The sequence below is a fragment of the Megalopta genalis genome, chromosome 8 (assembly GCF_051020955.1).
Source record: "Megalopta genalis isolate 19385.01 chromosome 8, iyMegGena1_principal, whole genome shotgun sequence".
In the NCBI taxonomy this organism is placed as follows: Eukaryota; Metazoa; Arthropoda; class Insecta; order Hymenoptera; family Halictidae; genus Megalopta; species Megalopta genalis.
The window spans coordinates 17,733,568-17,753,707 of NC_135020.1; the positions used below are offsets into that span (position 1 = coordinate 17,733,568).

The window sequence follows — 20,140 nt, forward strand, 5'->3', positions numbered from 1 at the left end:
GTCTCCTATCAGCGTCACCCATCGCTGCTTCTTACGTCTCGATATTATAATGCACAGTAATTTATACAATTTAAGAAATTTCGAACTATTTCGATGCGTTTATTCATAAAACCGTTACTATGAAGAGATGTTAATATCAACACATACTTTAAAGATGCAGAACAGTTCTCTGCATTTTCCGATCGCGTGTAAAATTGAATAGAAAGTTCATTTCCGACGAACGTAGATTTTCTGTGCGTTCATTTACCAAATTGTTAAATACAGTAAAAAGGAAAATTAAGTTTCTAGTTTTCTCTATTTTTCTACCTTTTTTCCTGTATTTTAAAGGGAGTTCGTTTTTGCGTAATTGTGTCATTTTTCTGTGCGCTTGATTATCGAAGTGTTCAATTTAGGAAAATAATGTTTCTATTTTTTTACTTGCGACACCAAAATACAGAAAACTGTACTCTATTTTTAGAGATTTTTTGACAGTTGCTAATACAAAATACCTTCTTAAGCTTGATCATGCCTCGGAATTACAGCCAGCTGGTAGCTGCGGGTTTTAGGACGACATTAAACCAAAATTTTCTGCAGGGAACGTGGTATTCGAAGCACGCAGACGTCGGTTCGAAGTTAGAAAAGCAACAAGCACGCGAAATGCACATCCCTCAATATTCTACCAAATATTTAAGGGAATTCCAGTCACGAGTGTTATCACGCCACTTAGATGAAAGCGTCTTACGTCGAAGATGTCTGTGAGCCTTCGAACCTAATAGGAACACTATGAACTTCGGCTGGAGTTTCGGATGAGCATTAACTCCTGTCTGGCTTCCGGTTCGTTATTAACTTTTTATTTATAACCACGCTCTGATCAACGAAAAAGCCGAACCACGAATTATACTGAGCTATAGAAAATCCAGTGAAAATATTTAATCGATACCAATAAATTAACTCGTTGAAGGCTTTGGCTTTTTCATCGATTATGAAAACGAGACGCAAGGCTCGAATAATCGTATCTCCTCTTCCTAAATTGTTTATTTTTGTGCGCAATCTGAGCGCGAATTAGCGAGAAATTACTGTATTAGGTTATTAACACGTTCCGTGCCGAGCTTTTTTTACTCGAATCTTCACACTTTGATATTTTACTAAAACTTGATGTATTACGTGCAATTATTAATTCTCGTACACATAACAACGTAACAAGAACTTATCAACGCCCATTCTTGCGGTGGAAATTGATTCTTCGGTTCTAAATTTCTTGTAAACAATTTGTTCAGTTCACTGAGTAAACATGCAAGCGTGTACCATCGATGGTACACGTGGCACGGAACGTGTTAAATATAAGCTTACGAAGGCTTTGAATTAAAATTGATCGGAAGATGTTACTGGAAACACGGGCACTGGATAAGAGCCGAAAGAATATTCCGAAAGGATATTATAATCTCTTTGAACTGATGAAGTCGAGGAGAGATATCTATGTAGAACTGTTAAACTTGTTGTGCGTGCTTTGTAATCAAACAGAAAATTACTGGAATTGCAGATTTTAGTACCCAAAGAATCTTGCGGCATTCTATTCGCTTCATTAATGCTATTTATTATTTCAACTTATGGTAAAAATAATCGATTATCGCATCGTTACGCGAAGCGATTCTCGCTTTGATCGACTCGCTGAAACAAAGTAATTTCATATAATAATGTGAAAATCAATAAATGTGTAATAACGAAATTGTCAACGTCGTTATCGGCGATCAAAGTTATCGTCGAAAAATTATATTAGACTTTACTCTTTCGCAAACGTCAATTTCAAACACGCGTTTGCGTAATGTAACAAGGCGCGAACCAACGAATGAGGTTGAAAAATCGATTTTGCGCTAAGTGTTTTATTTGTTCGAAACATTCTTTCCAGGTCAAAACTCCAATTATGAATTTATGCACGTGCATCGCTGGCAGTTTGCGTAAATCGATTCTCGGCCAGGCTACATACGTACACGTGATCGACGCGGGGCATTTAAATTGCACGTAATTCAGTAATAAATTAAGGCGTTCAACGTATGCCACATAATTTATGCGTTAAGCTCCGGTCTCATTCCACGTTTTTATCGACGTGCCATTACAAGATCGAACGCAATTCTGTTACGTAGAAATCGCTCTACTCAAAGATTCGTCTTCCTAGTTGACGGATGAAGCAGACAAATGCGATATTGCGTGTGGTCGTTGCAAGTTCTTGGATAGACTTAATTATTGTATTAATTATATTAGCAATATTAGGCGAACTACGTGTAATCTATTTCTTGTTCCGAATCACACCGTACGCTCTATTGTTATCAAAATTGTTTAAACCGTTCACTGATCGTCGCAAATCACTTACGGATACTCTTATTTTTTTTCTAATCATCTCATCTTTCATATTTCCTTACATCTATTATTATTTTCACCATTGCTATCATTTTTGTTCTGTATTCTGTTTTGTTGCATTTGTATTGATGTCTTTCTTACTCTCTTATTATTATTATTAGTATTATTATTATTATCATCTTTCTTACTTTCTTCTTCTTCTTCTTCTTCTTATTTATTACTATTATATATTTATTTTTCTTATTATTTATTATCATTTTGTGTATTCTATATTCTTCTAACTCTCTTATAACTATACTCGCGTGACAGCTTTTGCGTCGCCGGTGTTATCAAAAATCTTAATTCATAAATTCTTAATTAATAAAATTATAAAATTCTTAAAATTGTGAAAATGCACGATAAATATAATAATTTTCTGTAAGGTCACTTCAACATACATGTTACGAGAAATTTCCTACGTTAATTGATCACCTATCTCGAAGTACTATTTTACCATCAGTTACCGACACGCAACAGCCTCTCTGTCGCGACCGTTTCAATTTTCCACGCCCAAGATAAAACGGAAGTGTTCAAGAAAACGAAATAGCCACTTAGTTCTCCGTGTCGCCCAGGGATTTAATAACTAGCATTACTCGCAACGACTGTATAAAAACTCTGCCGCGATAAAGCTCATAGCCGCCGTTACACCGCTTACGTTTATGCAGATTCGCGTCTTCATTGATTAATACGAAAAAGAAAAAAAAAAAACACCGGTATTACATAGAAAACGACTTCAACCGGGGCGAAGTGACTCGTTCCAGGTGAAAGCAGCCCGGAAGCTTTATCGAACCTCAAAAATAACCGAGCCCGCCGCGCTATAAATACGTAACAACTGCTTCCCAGTTGCGATTAATCAGTCGCAATATCAGGCCGCATATATTCCTGCCTCGGAATTGCTTCTATCGCTTCTTGAGCCGTTGGTTCGCTTATGATCGAAACGTGGCTCCGCGCAGCCACGATGGGATACGTTTTACGGTGTTAGCACAAGCTTGTGTTATCAGCGGTCTGCAACCGGCCAATAAAGTCGAGGGCCGCGCGCGGTCGCAGCGTCGTCGATTTTATCGTTCAGAAAACCGTCTTCGATTTAAGTGCCGGGGACATTGCCCAATTGATGCGGACGTATAATCAAATTTCGTGCCGTGCCATAGAAAAATATCCTGTTTCTAGCTGGTCGATGTCGCGCGCGTGCACGCTCGGCGACGCTTCTCTTAAACATTTTCATTGGCTGATGACACGACGGCCGTGCAATATGAATACGATCGATGCTTCTCTTAAACAATTCCGTTCGCAATTAACACGACGTTCGGGCGATACGGTAATTTCTCGCTAATTCGCGCTCAGATTCCGCACAAAAATGGACAATTTGGGTCAGAAAAACTATATTAAATTTTTCGTTAATTTGGCTTCGAGTGCAAAGGGTTAATAACTTAATACAGTAATTTCTCGCTAATTGGCGCATAAAAATGGACAATTTGGGAAGTGGAGATGCGATTATTCCAACCTTGCGGCTCGTTTTTATAGTCACCGATTGTCATCGATTATGAAAGCGAGACGCAAGGCTCGAATAATCGTATCTCCTCTTCCCAAATTGTCCATTTTTGTGCGTAATCTGAGCGCCAATTAGCGAGAAATTACTGTATTAAGTTATTAACCCTTTGCACTCGAAGCCAAATGAACGCAAACTGAATTTTGTGATTTGTGTAACATAACTGTTACGCACATTACCGCTTTCGACATTTCTTTAAATATAAACAAATTTGATTGATAACATTATTTTGAAACGTGACGTAACAGGTTTTAATGATGCCTCGTAGTCGTCAGTCGAGTGCAAAGGATTAAATATGAAGTGCATACTTTGCTCTATAATTTTATTATAATATCTACGCATTTCATACTTAACGACCTAATAGGAATTCTCTACGTTAACTGCAAGAAGCTGCAGAGACAAGAACGATCTCCTGCGAAGTATGTCTGACACAAATGTATGAAACATGATGCTTCGTTTATTAGACAGAAGTGTTTGGACGCTTGTATTCGAACAGAAGTTCATTTCTTCTTGTACTTTTAAGTGGATCGAATAGTTAATAATAATAATAATAATAACAATTTACGCAAACGTAATGGATCTTTATTAACACGCGCGGCTTCGACAGAACTGAACATTTAATAAACAAAAATCGACAGGGACGATTCCACGCACAGGGATACCTAATTATTACATATAAAGCTTAGTAAATTGACGAAGCTAGGACAGTATTCGTCAGTATTTTTAAATTTTTTGCCATTTTACTGTGCTATCGTTCAGAATTTCGTAATGCTGAATCAGTCTGTTTCGTTGCAAAATGAAACAAGAACAACGAATGAATTCTACTAAAAAGACAGCTAATATAGATAACTTCATTTTAAAAATATTTTTATTGATCCTCCGTGCTTGTTAAGATTATTTCTCTAGGCAGGTACGTAGTTTACTGGTAACTTCAAGAATGACGTAAATGATTCATTAGTATCAATTTTGAAGACAGAGGTAGGATAAATCTTTTTTCGAACCCTCATACGTCACTGAAAAACAATCACGTAAAAGATCCGTTTAATTTCATCGATTGTATTTTACTCGTATTTAATTACATTTTAAATAAGCACAGTGGAATATCTTAGAAAAGAACAGTCTTACAACGAGCGAATGCCACAGCGAACAGTTTCTCTCATTAAATTAAAGTGCTACGCCGAACGAATGTGGAAGAATGAACGCGGGGAAATGCAATAAAAGTAGAATCGGAGACCGACTCTTCTCCTTCCTCCTCTTTTTATTTTTTTATACAATTTAAATATAACAAAATTTAAGTTATATTATGTATAATTGCATGGTCTCTTATGTTCTCTTTTTATTTCAGATTAAAAGCCTATATTCTGTGAAATCATTATATTCTGTAATAACTGTTCCGTATATTTGGTAATAATATTCGGTAATATATATATATATATATATATCACAATTATGGCACTTCCGGGAAATGAGGGATTCCTGAGGTCATTCGAAGCAACTTTCTCCTTTACAAAAATTTTCTCCGAGGCATCGTTCACGAGTTATTCACGAAAAACACTGACCAATGAGAGCTCGACTGACGCGAGGCGGCCGAGCCAGTTGATCTCGCCTCCCATTGGTCACTGTTTTTCGTTAATAACTCGTAAACAAAGCCGCGGACTGCAATTTCGCTGAGGAAAAAGTTACTTCAAATGACCTCAGGAACCCCTCATTTCCCGGAAGTACCATAACTTTGGGACACCCTGTATATTGTAAGATATAAACGAATTAGTTTGTCATAGGATACCTAATTGTATTTTATTATAATATCTACGCATTTCATACTTAACGATGTAATCGTTAATGCTGTAATTAATTCACAGCACAGAATATTGCAAAATCTGCAACACAAAATGTACGAGAGTATGTTTTATTAAAAATAGTTTCACAGGTATACTGCTTGAAATGGACGGGAAGATGGCGCGGAGACTAAAGTCTTGAATGTTCAACGCTGTCTGGGAGCAACGCATTTCAATGCGCCAACAACATCGACGCCGGCTTTTCTGTCTACTGTCTGCCGCCATGTATGTATCTAAGTGATTCGGGATTGGCGCGCTAATGACTGTTTCATATTCATTGGGCGTGCAACGTGGTCACCCTACTACTACGCCCGGGTCGCACGCGTCTCATTTTATCGCTTCTGGTTCGCTTCCATAGCGGCATCTTTCACATTGTCGCCCCGATAACACCTTGCGTGAACGGCTAACCGTGTATTATTGATCCGTTACTCTTCGACTGATTTCAGTGGCTGTAACAGCACTACCCGAAACTTCATAACCGCATTGTACACTGTCTACCTCAGCATCGGAGACCTTAACGAGCGATAATTGAACCTCCCGGGTAGACTATTTCGCATGAAATTAGCATTTTTGTGAGTTATGCGATTATCTTCGGTCGGGGATTGGTATTCTGATGTAGTATAATTTGATTCAGCTGCTGCGTGCACAGTAATGTCTCCCTAACAGATGTTCAGATTGTGCACAAAAATGGACAATTTGGGAAGTGGAGATACGATTATTCGAGCCTCGCGGCCTGTTTTTATAATTGTTGACAATTCGTAACTATAAAAACAAACCGCGAGGCTCGACATTGTTCGTTTCTGTGGACAATCTGAGCGTCAATTAGAGAGACATTACTGTACTTGCCAGTGCCTTTTCAAACGTATATATCATTGATCCTTTCATTGATAACCGCATTGTACACTATCGGAGACCTTAACGAGCGATAATTGAACCTCCCGGATAGACTATTTCGCATGAAATAATTAGCATTTTTGTGAGTTATACGATTATCTTCCGACGAGGAATGATACTCTGATGTAGTATAATTTGATTCAGCTGCTGCGTGTACATGTCTCCCTAACTGACGCTCAGATTCTGCACAAAAATGGACAATTTTGGAAGTGGAGATTATTCGAGCCTCGCGACCCGTTTTTATAATAGTTGACAATTCGTAACTATAAAAACAAACCGCGAGGCTCGACATTGTCCATTTCTGTGGACAATCTGAGCGTCAATTAGAGAGACATTGTTGTACTTGCCAGTGCTTTTTCAAACATATGTATCATTGATCCTTTCCGGGCGAGAAATATTTAAAGAATATTTCCCTTAGAAAACTAGATTATGGTATCAAAAAGACTTAAATAATGAAAAAAAGGAACAATATTGTAGAACGCTTGGCGTCGTGTCAGCTAAGGGATGCGATCGATAAGAGGATCGTTTAATACATTACGATGTTTATTCGTTTCGACAAAAGGCGAGCCGATGTTGGAAACAGTTCGCGCCGAGCCTTTATCAAATAAACACGTTTAAAACTTCGACTTTGAATAACAAATTTGCCGAATCATTACGTACAATATATGTATACTGATCTTGTCTTATGTACGTAAATAAATTTGCTGGTTACGTGAATTATCTTGAAATCATATATTTCGAAACTCCTGTAGGAAAATGTTTGAAGAAGTTCAATCGAATTTCTTACTCTCTTTGGAACATGATAAAACCTTTGATGAAGTGAATTGGAATTTCTGCTCCTATTTTGCTCGTGAAAATTTGTATTTACATAAAGATCGCAGTTTAATTAATCTCATTGGACTCCAGAAGAAAGATTGACTGTTCAAGGATGAAACTTCCAGCACTAAAACGATTCTGAATAATATGATACTTCGTGCAAAATCATAGCTGTGCCAAGAGCATTATTAACACTAAATCTACCCAGTTATAAAATCAATTAACGTTTCTTGTGTTATAAGAATAACAAGATTGGATTTATTTAAACCTTTCTCTATTTTTATTAGAATAAAATCTTGACATAACAAGATTGGATTTATTTAAACCTTTCTCTATTTTGATTAGAATAAAATCTTGAACTTGATTTATTTAATCGTTTCCTGACAAATAAGTACTGTGCATTGTTCTGTAACGACGAAAGGACCGTATTTGTTCCGACCTCTCGCTACTATTAATAATATTACACATTGGATTAATGTGTTAACAGATTATTGATCGAGAATGTCGGTGCCGACTTTTGATACGTATTCGTAATAAATAGATCGCGCAATTAAATATTAATAGAATTTTGAAATGTCAACGAGATATCGTTAATCTACTAAAATTAATAAATAAAGAAAGAACGTTCTATTTACTTCCTATTTCTTGCAATTGATGCAGACAATTTTTATTTTCCATAAAATACCGCAGTCTGATAATAAATGTTACATTACATAACAAACAAATGTTACAAACGATACTTAAAATAATTTGATACCATATATGTATACAAAGTTTCGAATAAACACTGTATGCGATCAAAAAGTTGTTCATTTTTCTGATTCGCTTTTAGGAAGAATCGTCTGCCAGTCGCACCAGTTTCCACAAAAAATGTGAATAACGCGTTAAGACAATTAAACTTTGGCGTTAAGTTAGCCAAATTTTGTTCTAACACGGCGAACGAATCGTGCGGGAGTGTAAAGGTCCTGGAAAAGGTGAAGAAGCGCGGAAAACGCCGCAAAACCCGGGCGCGCGTCGAGAAGACCCCGTTCCTTCGTGCAGTAATCAATTTGTATCGCCGGGCGCGATTCGGCGTGCGCGCGTTAAAAGTAAGCACGAACGCGTTCAAACGAACCGTCTAGACAGTCCGCAATCGATCAACCCCACTTCAGAGAAATCTCGCCGTGAAAACGACGTCGCGTGAACCGCGCGTGTCGCATGCGTGCGAAATGGTACGCGAACTTCGACACCGCGCCGCGGCGGGAAAACAGTAGCGCTCCGGGGGCTGGAGGCGACGCGGCTCTGAAATATCTTTTTGACGGCGTTTCATCCGGCTGGATACATTTACTAATTAAAACAAGCCGCTCGAAAAGTCTGGCTGCTGCGGCTTCGTGTCCCGCTCTGCTTAGACACCGGCTGCATTACAAGCGCGATGACAGCGACTGCGACGACAGCTACGACGACTACGACTACGACGACGACTACGTCGACGACGACTACGTCGACGACGACGACGACGACGACGACGACGACGACGGTGAGACGTTTCGTCTGGATGCGGAAGTAAAAGACAGAGACGAAGGGAACACGTCCGGCGAGAACTGAATGGAGAAACCGAGCGGCGAACATTACGTTATCGCGGCGGAGCGAGAGGGACGCGGAGTCTAAGATGAGACAGGTGGAGAAAGGGGAAGAGAGCTACAACGAGGGTGACATACTACATCGATCGCACCTGGAACATCCCCACCCCTCGCTGTCGCGGTTTAGTCGCAAACCTTTTCTCCTTTTTGCTTATCGTCTACTTTTCCAGCCACCTCTCTGTTTCCTCAAACATGCACGCCCCTCCTCATAAATGCCGAGACACCTGGCTCTCGCGATAAACGAGGTAACCCCGGATCGATACTTTCGAAAATTCACCGACTTCTTTGATCCACAATGCCTGACATTTTCTATGCGCGCTTAATACACTACTCGTTGTTTCGGATCTATGTATGAGGGCGAAGGGTAGATTACAATGTGTAAGAAAATATTCACAATTCGTAAATAAAACAAGAACTATTTATTTATTTATAGATATTTATTTTGTTAGCAACACCACTTGCTCACAGCGGGGCTTTGAGAAATTCCGGGTACTTTCTGTACATAATGCACTGTCTCATTGAGAATCATCAGTTTCGTTTGCTTCGCGCAGTTACCATTAAATTGCGGATTTTATGGATTTGTGTCAAGATTTAATAGTTGCTGTTTAAAATGTGCGATTAAGAGCACAAAAAGCAGCTGTTTTATATTAGTTCATGAAAGTAACAATAAGAGATTTATTCTGATTTTTAACAAGTGTTATCGTAACATTTGCCGTAAATAACATATAAATTGAATAAATAACTCATAAATGTATCTCTGCGATATGAATAATCGTAAATGAAAAAATTAGTGACCCGCCATTTTGACGGGTTCCGCAAATCTAATGTTAAAAGAATTAAAAAAATGCCAGTGTTCCATGTTAAATCTATTAACCCTTTGCACTCGAGTGGCGACTCCGAGGCGATATCGAAAATTGTTACAGCACGTTTTAAAATAATGTTGATATCACCGAATTTGTTTATATTTAAAAAACATTACGAAGTGCAGGTGTTGCTCGAGACACAAAATTCAACGTTGTATGCATAAAATGCGGTAAGTTATATGAAATGGAAGTACTATAGAACAAAGAAACTATTTCAGATTTCGAGTTAAATTTGCTTCAATTGCAAAGGGTTAACCCTTTTGCAAATTTAACCCTTTGCACTCGAATGGTGATTCCGAGGCACCACTAAATATTTTTATACGACGTACTAAAATAATGTTTACATCATTAAATTTATTTATCTTTTAAGTACTGTTAAAAAGTATAGTTGTTATATAGACTCAATTTCACGTGCATAAATTGTACTAATAAGTCATGTAAAATGGAAATACTGTAGATCGTCCGAAACTATTTTGGATTTAGAGTTAAAATGGCGTCGAGTGCAAAGGATTAAATTTAGTAACGAAGGGAGGAACTTATTATTTATTTTCTATTTCTTTCAATTGACGCAGACGATTTTTATTTTGCACGGAGCACCGCGGTCCTGTTATCAATTTTATCGAAATATGTTCACCCGTATCGCTTTGATGCAAATACGTGAAAAATATCGCACAGCTTACCTCGACGCGTCGACTCAATTGTTAATTTTTAAATGCGAAAAAATCGTGTCGCTTCAGGAAGGATGAATTCGCGAATCGATTGCAACAGTTCGCGAAAAAGGACACACAAATTTCGATATAGGTGCAACGTATCTCTAGGCTACAAGATAATCCAACGATTTCGGCCCCGCAGTTCCATACTAATAAAATAAACATAGACAGTTTCTCAGTATCTGTGAACTCTCATTCGGTTCGTCGCGTACGGTACTTTCAGCAGCCACCGATAGCTCGTGCTTGCAAACTGTTCCGTCCTGTGGAACGAATGCCATTCTTCGTGCAGATGGTATTTACATTCGGAAAAGCCGGCGAGAAACCGAAAAAACGATGAATCATTTAGTTTCCCCCGAAAAAAAAAGTTCGTAGGAAATCCGGATAGCTGTTCGCAACACGTATTAGTATCACTGGGTCGAAAAAGTTCCGAACCATTCCGGGTAACGTGAAATATCAATATTAACGAATTTGGAAATGTAGACACACCCTCCGAACATTTTTATTGTGAGCGTTGCACCTGTAAAATTCGGGATATCGATTCCGCGGTTCAAAAATCATATCGCGCTTTCTCATGGTAAGAAATAGAAAATATTTTTATAAAAATTGCCAAGGAGGCATTGTACGAAAATGTCTGAAAATGAAACGCAAATTCTCGCGCACATTTAATTAATCATACCATAGATATTCATGCAAAATGATCATCATTAGAAATTTCATCTTTCCTTTGATAAATTCAGCGAGCCAAAAATAATACACGATTATCCTTAAATGCTTTCGATGGTTTCATCGTTTTAAGTTTCATCTAATCTTGTTATAAATGCATGGTATCTTTCGATGTAATAATCAAGATTTAATCATTCGTTATGGAACTATTTTATGTTTCGAATAAATCATCGCGATGCGTATTGTTCCATCTTGGGGGGAAAAGGGGAGAAACATTCGGCAGGTTATTCGGCTGATGTAATTGCAAATTCTGGTTCATAGTCCGCAATATGTTCGAGTTCGGGCCAATCGAACGTTCTCAACAAGTTCATTAAAAGCATTCCATAAACTTTCACGGAAAAGTGGCCGGAAACACCAAGAATTGGAAGTTCGGTTTTGCCCTCAACTTCCACGGAAATTGCTTATCCGCGCAGCACTTTCTGGCTGTCCGTTTCCCCGCAGAAAAACCGTTTATACTGCCGCTTTTCCAATCGGTCGTGCTCTTTCTCCAGCACATAATCAAGGACCGGCGTCTACCTCAGCACACGTCGCGGTAGAATGCCGCCTTTTCGTTCCGTCCACGAACTGCGGGAAACTTGGCTCGTCGATGTATCGAAACGTCGCGTCATCAAAATGACCATGATACCTAAATGAACATAATAATGATGCTTCTTCTTTCTTTGAACGATATGTGCACGGATTGTATGCATTTTAGAGTAGTGGAAAGATTAAAAGCTTTACGCAATTTATACACAGCAGATTTAAATTTTGTTTATTTAAGTATAAAATTTAGGTATTTTTTGATATGAACTAATTATATATATTATAATATTATATAAATTTAATATAAATATAAAATATAATTATATATATATATATATATATATATATATATATTATAATTATATATACTATAATTATTATAATACTACTATACTATTTAAAGTTATAAAAATGGCGACAAGAAATATCTGTTAAGAGGCAGAATTCGAGATGTGAATTGTTATTAACTATAGTCTGCTGTTTCTTATGATTATATCCTTCACAACAGAAAATATTGATATTTTTTAATGACGAGTATACATTCTTTATTAAATTATAAATTTCATGGAATCGTTGTATTTAAAAAGATATGATTCATAATTTCTCAAAGGTACATTTCATATTTATTTTATACACACTTGTTCTAAATTATTTCTTGTATTTATTTCATGGAAGACCAGCTTAAATTAATAATTAACAAATTAAAAGATTTGAGAAACATTTTATGATAATATTAAATCAAACATATACAGTTCACACTAATACACAATTACACTAACTTACACATGTTTCAAAGAGATTGCACCAGCCAACTGGTTAAATTGTAGACTTTATTTGGACTTTCATTTCACATAATGTTGACTCAGATATAATATTATCATAAAATGTTTCTCGAATTTTTTAATTTGTTAATTATTAATTTAAACTAGTCTTCCATGAAATAAATACAAGAAATAAATGTAAGAAATAATTTAGAACGAGTGTGTATAAAATAAATATGAAATGCACCTTCGAGAAATACAATGCAATTTTAAATACAACAATTCCATGAAATTTATAATCGAATAAAGAATGTATACTCGTCATTAAAAAAAAACGTCAATATTTTCTGTCGTGAAGGATATAGTCATAAAAAACAGCAGACTAGTTAATAACATTTTACATCTCGAATTCTGCCTCTTATCAGATATTTCTTGTCGCCATTTTTATAACTTTCAACTGTACAATGACAGAAATTAGTTCATCAAAATACCTAAATTTTATACTTAAAAAAACAAAATTCAAATCTGTTGTGCAAATCAATCGCTTAGAGCTTTTAATTTAGAACGAGTGCGTATGAAATAACTATGAAATGTACCTGTGAGAAATTACGAACAGACTCGTTAGGACAAATTTTGATTTGCAAATGGAAGGAGAATTTTGCAGGGGTGAAATCGAAGGAAGAAACCATTGCAGCATTTCGCACCTTTTACCTCTATTTCAGCCCCGATCGGAAGAAGAGATGTAGAGCTAGTTAACCCTGAACTATCGTACATTCGCTTAACTGCCACCGTAAATTCTTTCAAATGCCTCGTTGTTTCGATACTTACTGCATCGGCTATGTAAAGTAACATCATTTATGTTGAACGCAGATTTTCCAGCGCGGCTCCCGTATCGAGATTCAAGAAGGAAAGAATAAAGGTGGACATAAATAAGGGGATGTACGCGTATAACAGGAATTAGAATTGCTGAAGTTGTTAAAAGGAACCCGATAAATTGCACTCGAGCGAATTGCTTTTTCGCAAAACACGTTGGTGCCGCCCACCGCACACTTACTTACGCTCGCAGACGATATTAATTACCCATACACCGCTGTCGCGAAAAATGCTTAGTGCTTGGAAATTTATTGGCCACTTGTTCGTACAAATGCGGGACTGCTGTATTAGGTTAAACGCGGCCGCAGGAATAATTCTTCGATTTCTTTCGCGGCAGAGAGACCACCTTTCTCCCATCGACAAAAATGAAGTATAATTAATTTGTATTATGTATACGCAGCTAGCGATAAAATTGCGGCTGAAATTAATCTTTTTTTTTGTTACGGAAGGAATGGAACATAAAATGTAATTGGACGAATTGAAATGTGAGGCGAAGGGGTAAGAGCAAATTATGGGAGCATATCTCGTGCGATCATTAGAGACGAGTGCATAAGGATTAATTACCTAATTTAAATATGATTTAATTATAATAGACATTACTATACTGTTGTTCTTTTGCATTTATGGCAAAGAGATGTGTAGCTGAAATATAAAATTGCGAAGACAATACGAAATATTTAGTAATATTTTTACACTGTTTCCGAATTATCAAAATTATTAAAAGAAACAATTTATTTTTCTCGCATTTATGTTTCTTACAACCGTGTTCGCAAATCTTTTTATTTTACGAGATCGATCGAAGCTATGAATTCCAATTAAAATTCTTCCTTAACACGTCCTGTGCCACGTGTACCATCGATGGTACACGCTTGCATGTTTACTTAGTGAACTGAACAAATTGTTTACAAGAAATTTAGAACCGAAGAATCAATTTCCACCGCAAGAATGGGCGTTGATAAGTTTTTGTTACGTTGTTATGTGTACGAGAATTAATAATTGCACGTAATACATCAAGTTTTAGTAAAATATCAAAGTGTGAAGATTCGAGTAAAAAAAGCTCGGCACGGAACGTGTTAAGCTTTCCAAGATTTTCCAAGATTTTTGCGTCATTCGGACTCAGGTTTTCAAGGATTTCTCGAAGCGTTCCAGCGCGAAAATTATTGCTTCGAAATGTTTGTCTGAAATATCGCTGGGTTAGTATCTGGGTCACAAGGAACGGAAAGCTGGAGTTGACTATCTCCGACAAACGTGTTAGTAGTGTTTATAGGAAGTGAACGCGCAATTCTGTCGTTAGGTTCGCGCGAGCGTTATGGTATTACTGGCAGCGGTGAATCCAAAACAAGACAAATCGCAATGTGCGGTAAATGGCGTCGACAAGAGATAGACATATGTCGACAGTTCGCGATATTCTATTCCAGTGGATCGTGGTCCAGCTCTCGTATCCTCCGAGAACTCGTCGGTTGCCTTCCATTACAGACACAGGATGTCCTGCTAGACAGCGAAACGCAGTTCTGACTGTGGTCACAGAGCGAATTCATACAATGGTCGCGGCAGTCATGGCGGCGGCAGTATTCATGGTATAGTAATACAGGTACTATGTATATTCTATGTGCCCACGTATATGTATGTACAATATATACTTGTTCGGGATTAGATGTAATCTTGATACCAGCAATTTATTTCTTTTTGCTCTCTGATAGAATCGAGATTCGATTCGATGCACGATCTTCCTTTTCTTTAATAGAAATTGCTAATTCTTGTTGTTTTTGTACAGCGTGTTTAACACGTTCCGTGCCACGTGTACCATCGATGGTACACGCTTGCATGTTTACTTAGTGAACTGAACAAATTGTTTACAAGAAATTTAGAACCGAAGAATCGATTTCCACCGCAAGAATGGGCGTTGATAAGTTCTTGTTACGTTGTTATGTGTACGAGAATTAATAATTGCACGTAATACATCAAGTTTTAGTAAAATATCAAAGTGTGAAGATTCGAGTAAAAAAAGCTCGGCACGGAACGTGTTAATGTTTCAGAATTTGACCCTTCGCACTCGAGTGGCGACTATGAGGCGACGCTAAAAATTGCTACAAGATTTTCAAAAGAATTTTCACGTTATTAAATTGTCAAATAATAGAAATCTTCTATAAACGCTTAAAAATAATCATATCGAATGAGAATGCTGTAGGTTGAAATATCTCGATAAATTGATGATTTATCAATTATTATATTACATAAATCGATAAATTGTCAAATAATAGAAGTCTTCTATAAGCGCTTAAAAATAATCATATCGAATGGAAATACTGTAGGTTGAGATAAATGCAGTTAAAATAGTCTCGAGTGCAAAGGGTTTATAATTATTGCAAAAGTAATCATGTACAAACGTTATAACGCTTAAGTCAATTATTTGTAAGAAAACTATTATTCTTTTCTCATTTCTGTGCAATTTTTCTGTCCTCCATTTTTCATAGCGTATAAAAGTTGACACATATTCGTCCGGTAAATTTTTGCACCGTCATTCACAAAATGCCAGCATTTTTTGACACTATCTGTAGAAATGAGATATGGTCTATATAAAAACAACGTAACTTGTTAAAAATCGTATATTTTTCCGTGAAATTTTGGAAAATGATGTAAAACAAATTTGTCTTTATATATAAAATTTTTAATTTCTTTTTTTTTGCTTTCCGAAGTTAAAAAAAAAATTATATCCACAAAAAGGTTGAAATGAATTACTGAAAACACAAAGTTATTATTCTCTTTTTTAATTAGATGAAGTAAATTATATTCGAATCTTTAATTTCATAAATAATTGATATTTCTTCAGCGTTATGCGACGCAACTGAAGCCGAAATCAGTTCTTTATCGAAATTATCTCTGTTTGGTAAAAATTAGAATTTAATTTATTTAGAATTAAAAGAACAAGAATCAATTATTTTCTGTAACATACAAATGACGAATTTTCGTCATTTGGCGTTTCCGTCATTTTATCGTTTAAATGGTTTTATCGAGTGCTAGACATTTGAATTTATCCCTAAATGCTTCGAGAAAGTGATTTTAATCGACTGCTATTTTGCAATGTAAACACGTTAGATATGCATAATTTCCAAATGATGAGAAGGAGACTTTCCCCGAGATGTTTGAGCTGTTCACGTTTGCTTAAGGCGGTCTCCTTGCATTAACAACCAAAGACAATATTTGGATTATCTTATCAGCGTAACACTGTGTTATACTAAAATTTGTGTTCAAATTAAATCTTGATCGTAAGTAAAATAGCAAAACATTATCTAATATCGTGATCCTCGGAAGAAATTGTATACTTGGTCAATTCTTGGAATCGAAAATGACTTGGAGCATTCGCCACTTGTGTTGTGATCTTTACGTATCGCGTGGCGAAATTTCGATCACAAGGAGCGCATTTATGGTAGGGGAGTAATATGAATATATAAATTGATAAACATACTTGAAAACTTACTCTTTGGGGCACCCCCATCCTGGCACGACCGTGTCTTGGGGAACCCTGAGTTTGACCTTGTTTTTCTTTCCGATGCGTTTTCAATCCCCGAAGCAGTCTCGAAAACGTGGTTTTCTTCTTGTTCGTATTTTGTCCTTGTTCTGAAATTAAAAAAGACGCAAACATTCAATTTCGAAAAATATCTCAAAAGATCCAGTTAGGTCTAAAAATTAGGTCAAAAAATCTTATGATATTCAACTCTTAACCCTTTACACTCGATCGGCGACTCTGAGGCGACACTAAAAATTGCTGTATCGTTTTTCACAAGAATTTACACATTGTTAAAGTTCTTTTCTAAAGTAATTCAATAAATTGATAAAAAATAGAAGTCTTATATAAGCTAAAAGGTTAAATTTTCTGTACATCCAATAAATACAACTATACAAAATGCGAATACTGTAGCTTGAAATAAATGCTTTCATTTTGGAGTTGAAATAGTCTCGAGTGCAAAGGGTTAATATCGTTCTATTCTTTTTGGTAGCCTTTCTGTTTATTCCACGAACGTTTAGTATCTTCCAACTACAATCCATATTTTATAAATAATTTTTTTAATTCCATATTTTATAAGCAAATTATACAATTCTTTAATATTCGTCTAGAATAAATTTTGGAAAATATCCTTTTGCCTATGATGGTACGCGGGAGGATGCAAAACGGTGCTGCACGGTAATCAAAGTGCGAGCAATAATTGTTTACATATCCTCTCGAGGATTTTTTTAACTGATCTACGAAGCATCTTCTCTCTGGTGAAATTAGTTGCAGGCCGATCCATCGAGTGGTTTCTCTAGGAGAAATGTTTGAAAACGTCCTTTTTTTCGCACCGACGAGGTAACAATTGAGCCGTTTATTTTGAAAGTGGCATAAGTCACTTTACCGTAATGAAAAGTGGTGATTTTTTAATGATTATACGAAATTATTTATACTGAGAAAAATATCAGTATCCTGAGATAACAAGTACAAGTAAATCTTCTCGAAAGTTAGCATCCATATTTTGAAACGTGTTAAAACGCAAACCCTTGAATATATCGACTTAAAAACAAAGTGACTTATGCCGCTTCCAAAATAAACGGCTCAATTATCGATGTGATTTTAAGTTCGAAATAAGAGAAAAGAAATGTCGTCGATGATTTCCGATGAAAAGCGAACAGAAATCTTCGGGTAACCGTGGCTTCGAATAGCGATATCCATAGCCAGAGTTCACGGTCTCACAAATAATCGAATGAATCGGGATTAGCCGCAACATCACTATCCATTAATGCATAATTCAGCTATACCGTTAGTTATCCTACCTTCCCAACCCTCTAATCCTATGCTGCGTCTGTATATTGTATTAATGTCAACGCATCCGTTTATTAGCACCGACAACAATGCCGCCTAATTAACTATCTTTGCGTCCCGAATGTTTGGAACCTGGAACGTATTCTGATGCTTTTAACTAGATGCTCGTTGTCGAGCTAACTTTCGACTAAGTCCTAACGTTGGACAAACTTCCCTAGCGTTCGACCTGTCTCTCTCTCTCTCTCTTTCTCTCTCTCTCCCTCTGCGGCTCCGTAAACCGGCACTCGCTAATTTAACGAATTACGTAATCGACGTAATTGTTTGACTTGGTCAAATGGGATATGTTGGGTGACACTGATTCCCCTGTAACACTTGACGGTTCTTGCTGACTTCAAAAGCAAAGCGAACTTCCGCGACTCTTCCAAACGGAACTGACACAAGGGTTTTGAACTTTGCGGCCGTATTCGACGATCGCTGCTGGCTGTAAGTTTTTCACTTTTGTTGGAACTCTTTGAAAATGAGGAAGTGAAAATTTTGTTGACTGACACGGTAACACCGCCAAGTGTAACACGCCGATTTTAGTAAAATTTGACTGCGGGAAATTGAAAAGTATTTCACAATTGACATTGTGTGGAACAATGAATTTAAGAAAAAAATACGTGTTCAATATTTATCGACAAACTATGTTAAAATTTTATTAAAAGCCAATGCGTTCGCTTGTAGTAATCGTATGAGAATTGTTTCGGATAATATATTTATCTGGAATAATTATCCGAATGAATTATTTTTAGTGGAATATTTTATTCGAGTCAACTTTTATTCGAGTAAAAGTTTATTCGGACAAATCGTCATCTAGATACGTTCTTATTCGCTTGAATATTTATTCTATAATGACGTTTCCAGTGAAATGTTTATGAATACATTTCTCCGACAAAAGAGCGAAAATTATATTTATTTTTCTGCAGGCAGGAAGCAGAAAATGTAAATAAATTCCCGTATCGTCATTACGGAAATGCAGTACGGTCGAACTTTTATGGTAAAATTTGTGCAATAACAGTACATTTACATGTTCAAAGTTTTGTATCAATAAAAAAAATCGAGCAGTTAACGGCGAGAGCTGCGAACAGGAAAAACGATACGTGTCGCAGAAAATTGGGAAATGCGTTTCACACATAGCAAAACGTTTTAAATAAAGTCGAGGGTTATTATTTCGCAGCAACTGCATATTGTATATTCGTCGGTACGTTTTTTACGGATTTGTTGAAACTTCTAGTGACTGTTGGATGATTGACAGAAATGGGATCCCGTCGGAGTACGTATTATCGATTGTTAAAACCGGTTTCATTTTTACATGCGTTCCGCGTTGACGGGGAACACTGCTCGAAAATGGAAACTGCGTTTTCTGCGTCACTCCGGCCATCGAGCTCGCTTATCGCGTGGTGTTAAACTTCGTAAAACCGTTTATGAAATTTGACTATTTCCTGCGGTCCGGACCCGTAGAGAGTCGTGCATGATTTTTCCACGATCACTTTATACAAATCAATAATTACTAGACTGTGGAATTTTATGCAAATCAAAAATTGTCTGCATCGATTGGAAAAGACAAATGTCAAATACGAATGTATTTCCTCTTTGAATAGCTTTAACGGCTTGAAAGTAATGTAACAATTTCAAAAGCTTTTAACACGAATGCATAAAGTCCGCAGTCTAATAGTTATGAATAAAATACAATTGCAGCCATTTATACAGGATGTGTCAGAATTCAATTTTTTAGTACAACCGAGCAGGGAGTGATTTTATGTGAAAACAT

At 36.7% G+C, this 20,140-nt stretch overlaps 1 protein-coding gene across 5 annotated transcripts in view; it reads right to left on the reverse strand.

The window, feature by feature from the left end:
• The window catches only part of LOC117227652 (uncharacterized), a 664,926-nt gene that overhangs the window by 47,588 nt on the left and 597,198 nt on the right, over positions 1–20,140 (reverse strand). For 3 of the 5 annotated variants that reach the window (XM_033483090.2, XM_076524316.1, XM_076524318.1), the window contains one exon: positions 17,002–17,153. In XM_033483090.2, the coding sequence (XP_033338981.1) occupies positions 17,002–17,153 (152 nt within the window). The remainder of the gene's footprint in view (positions 1–17,001; positions 17,154–20,140) is intronic. The other 2 variants (XM_076524319.1, XM_076524317.1) reach the window with 1 other exon arrangement.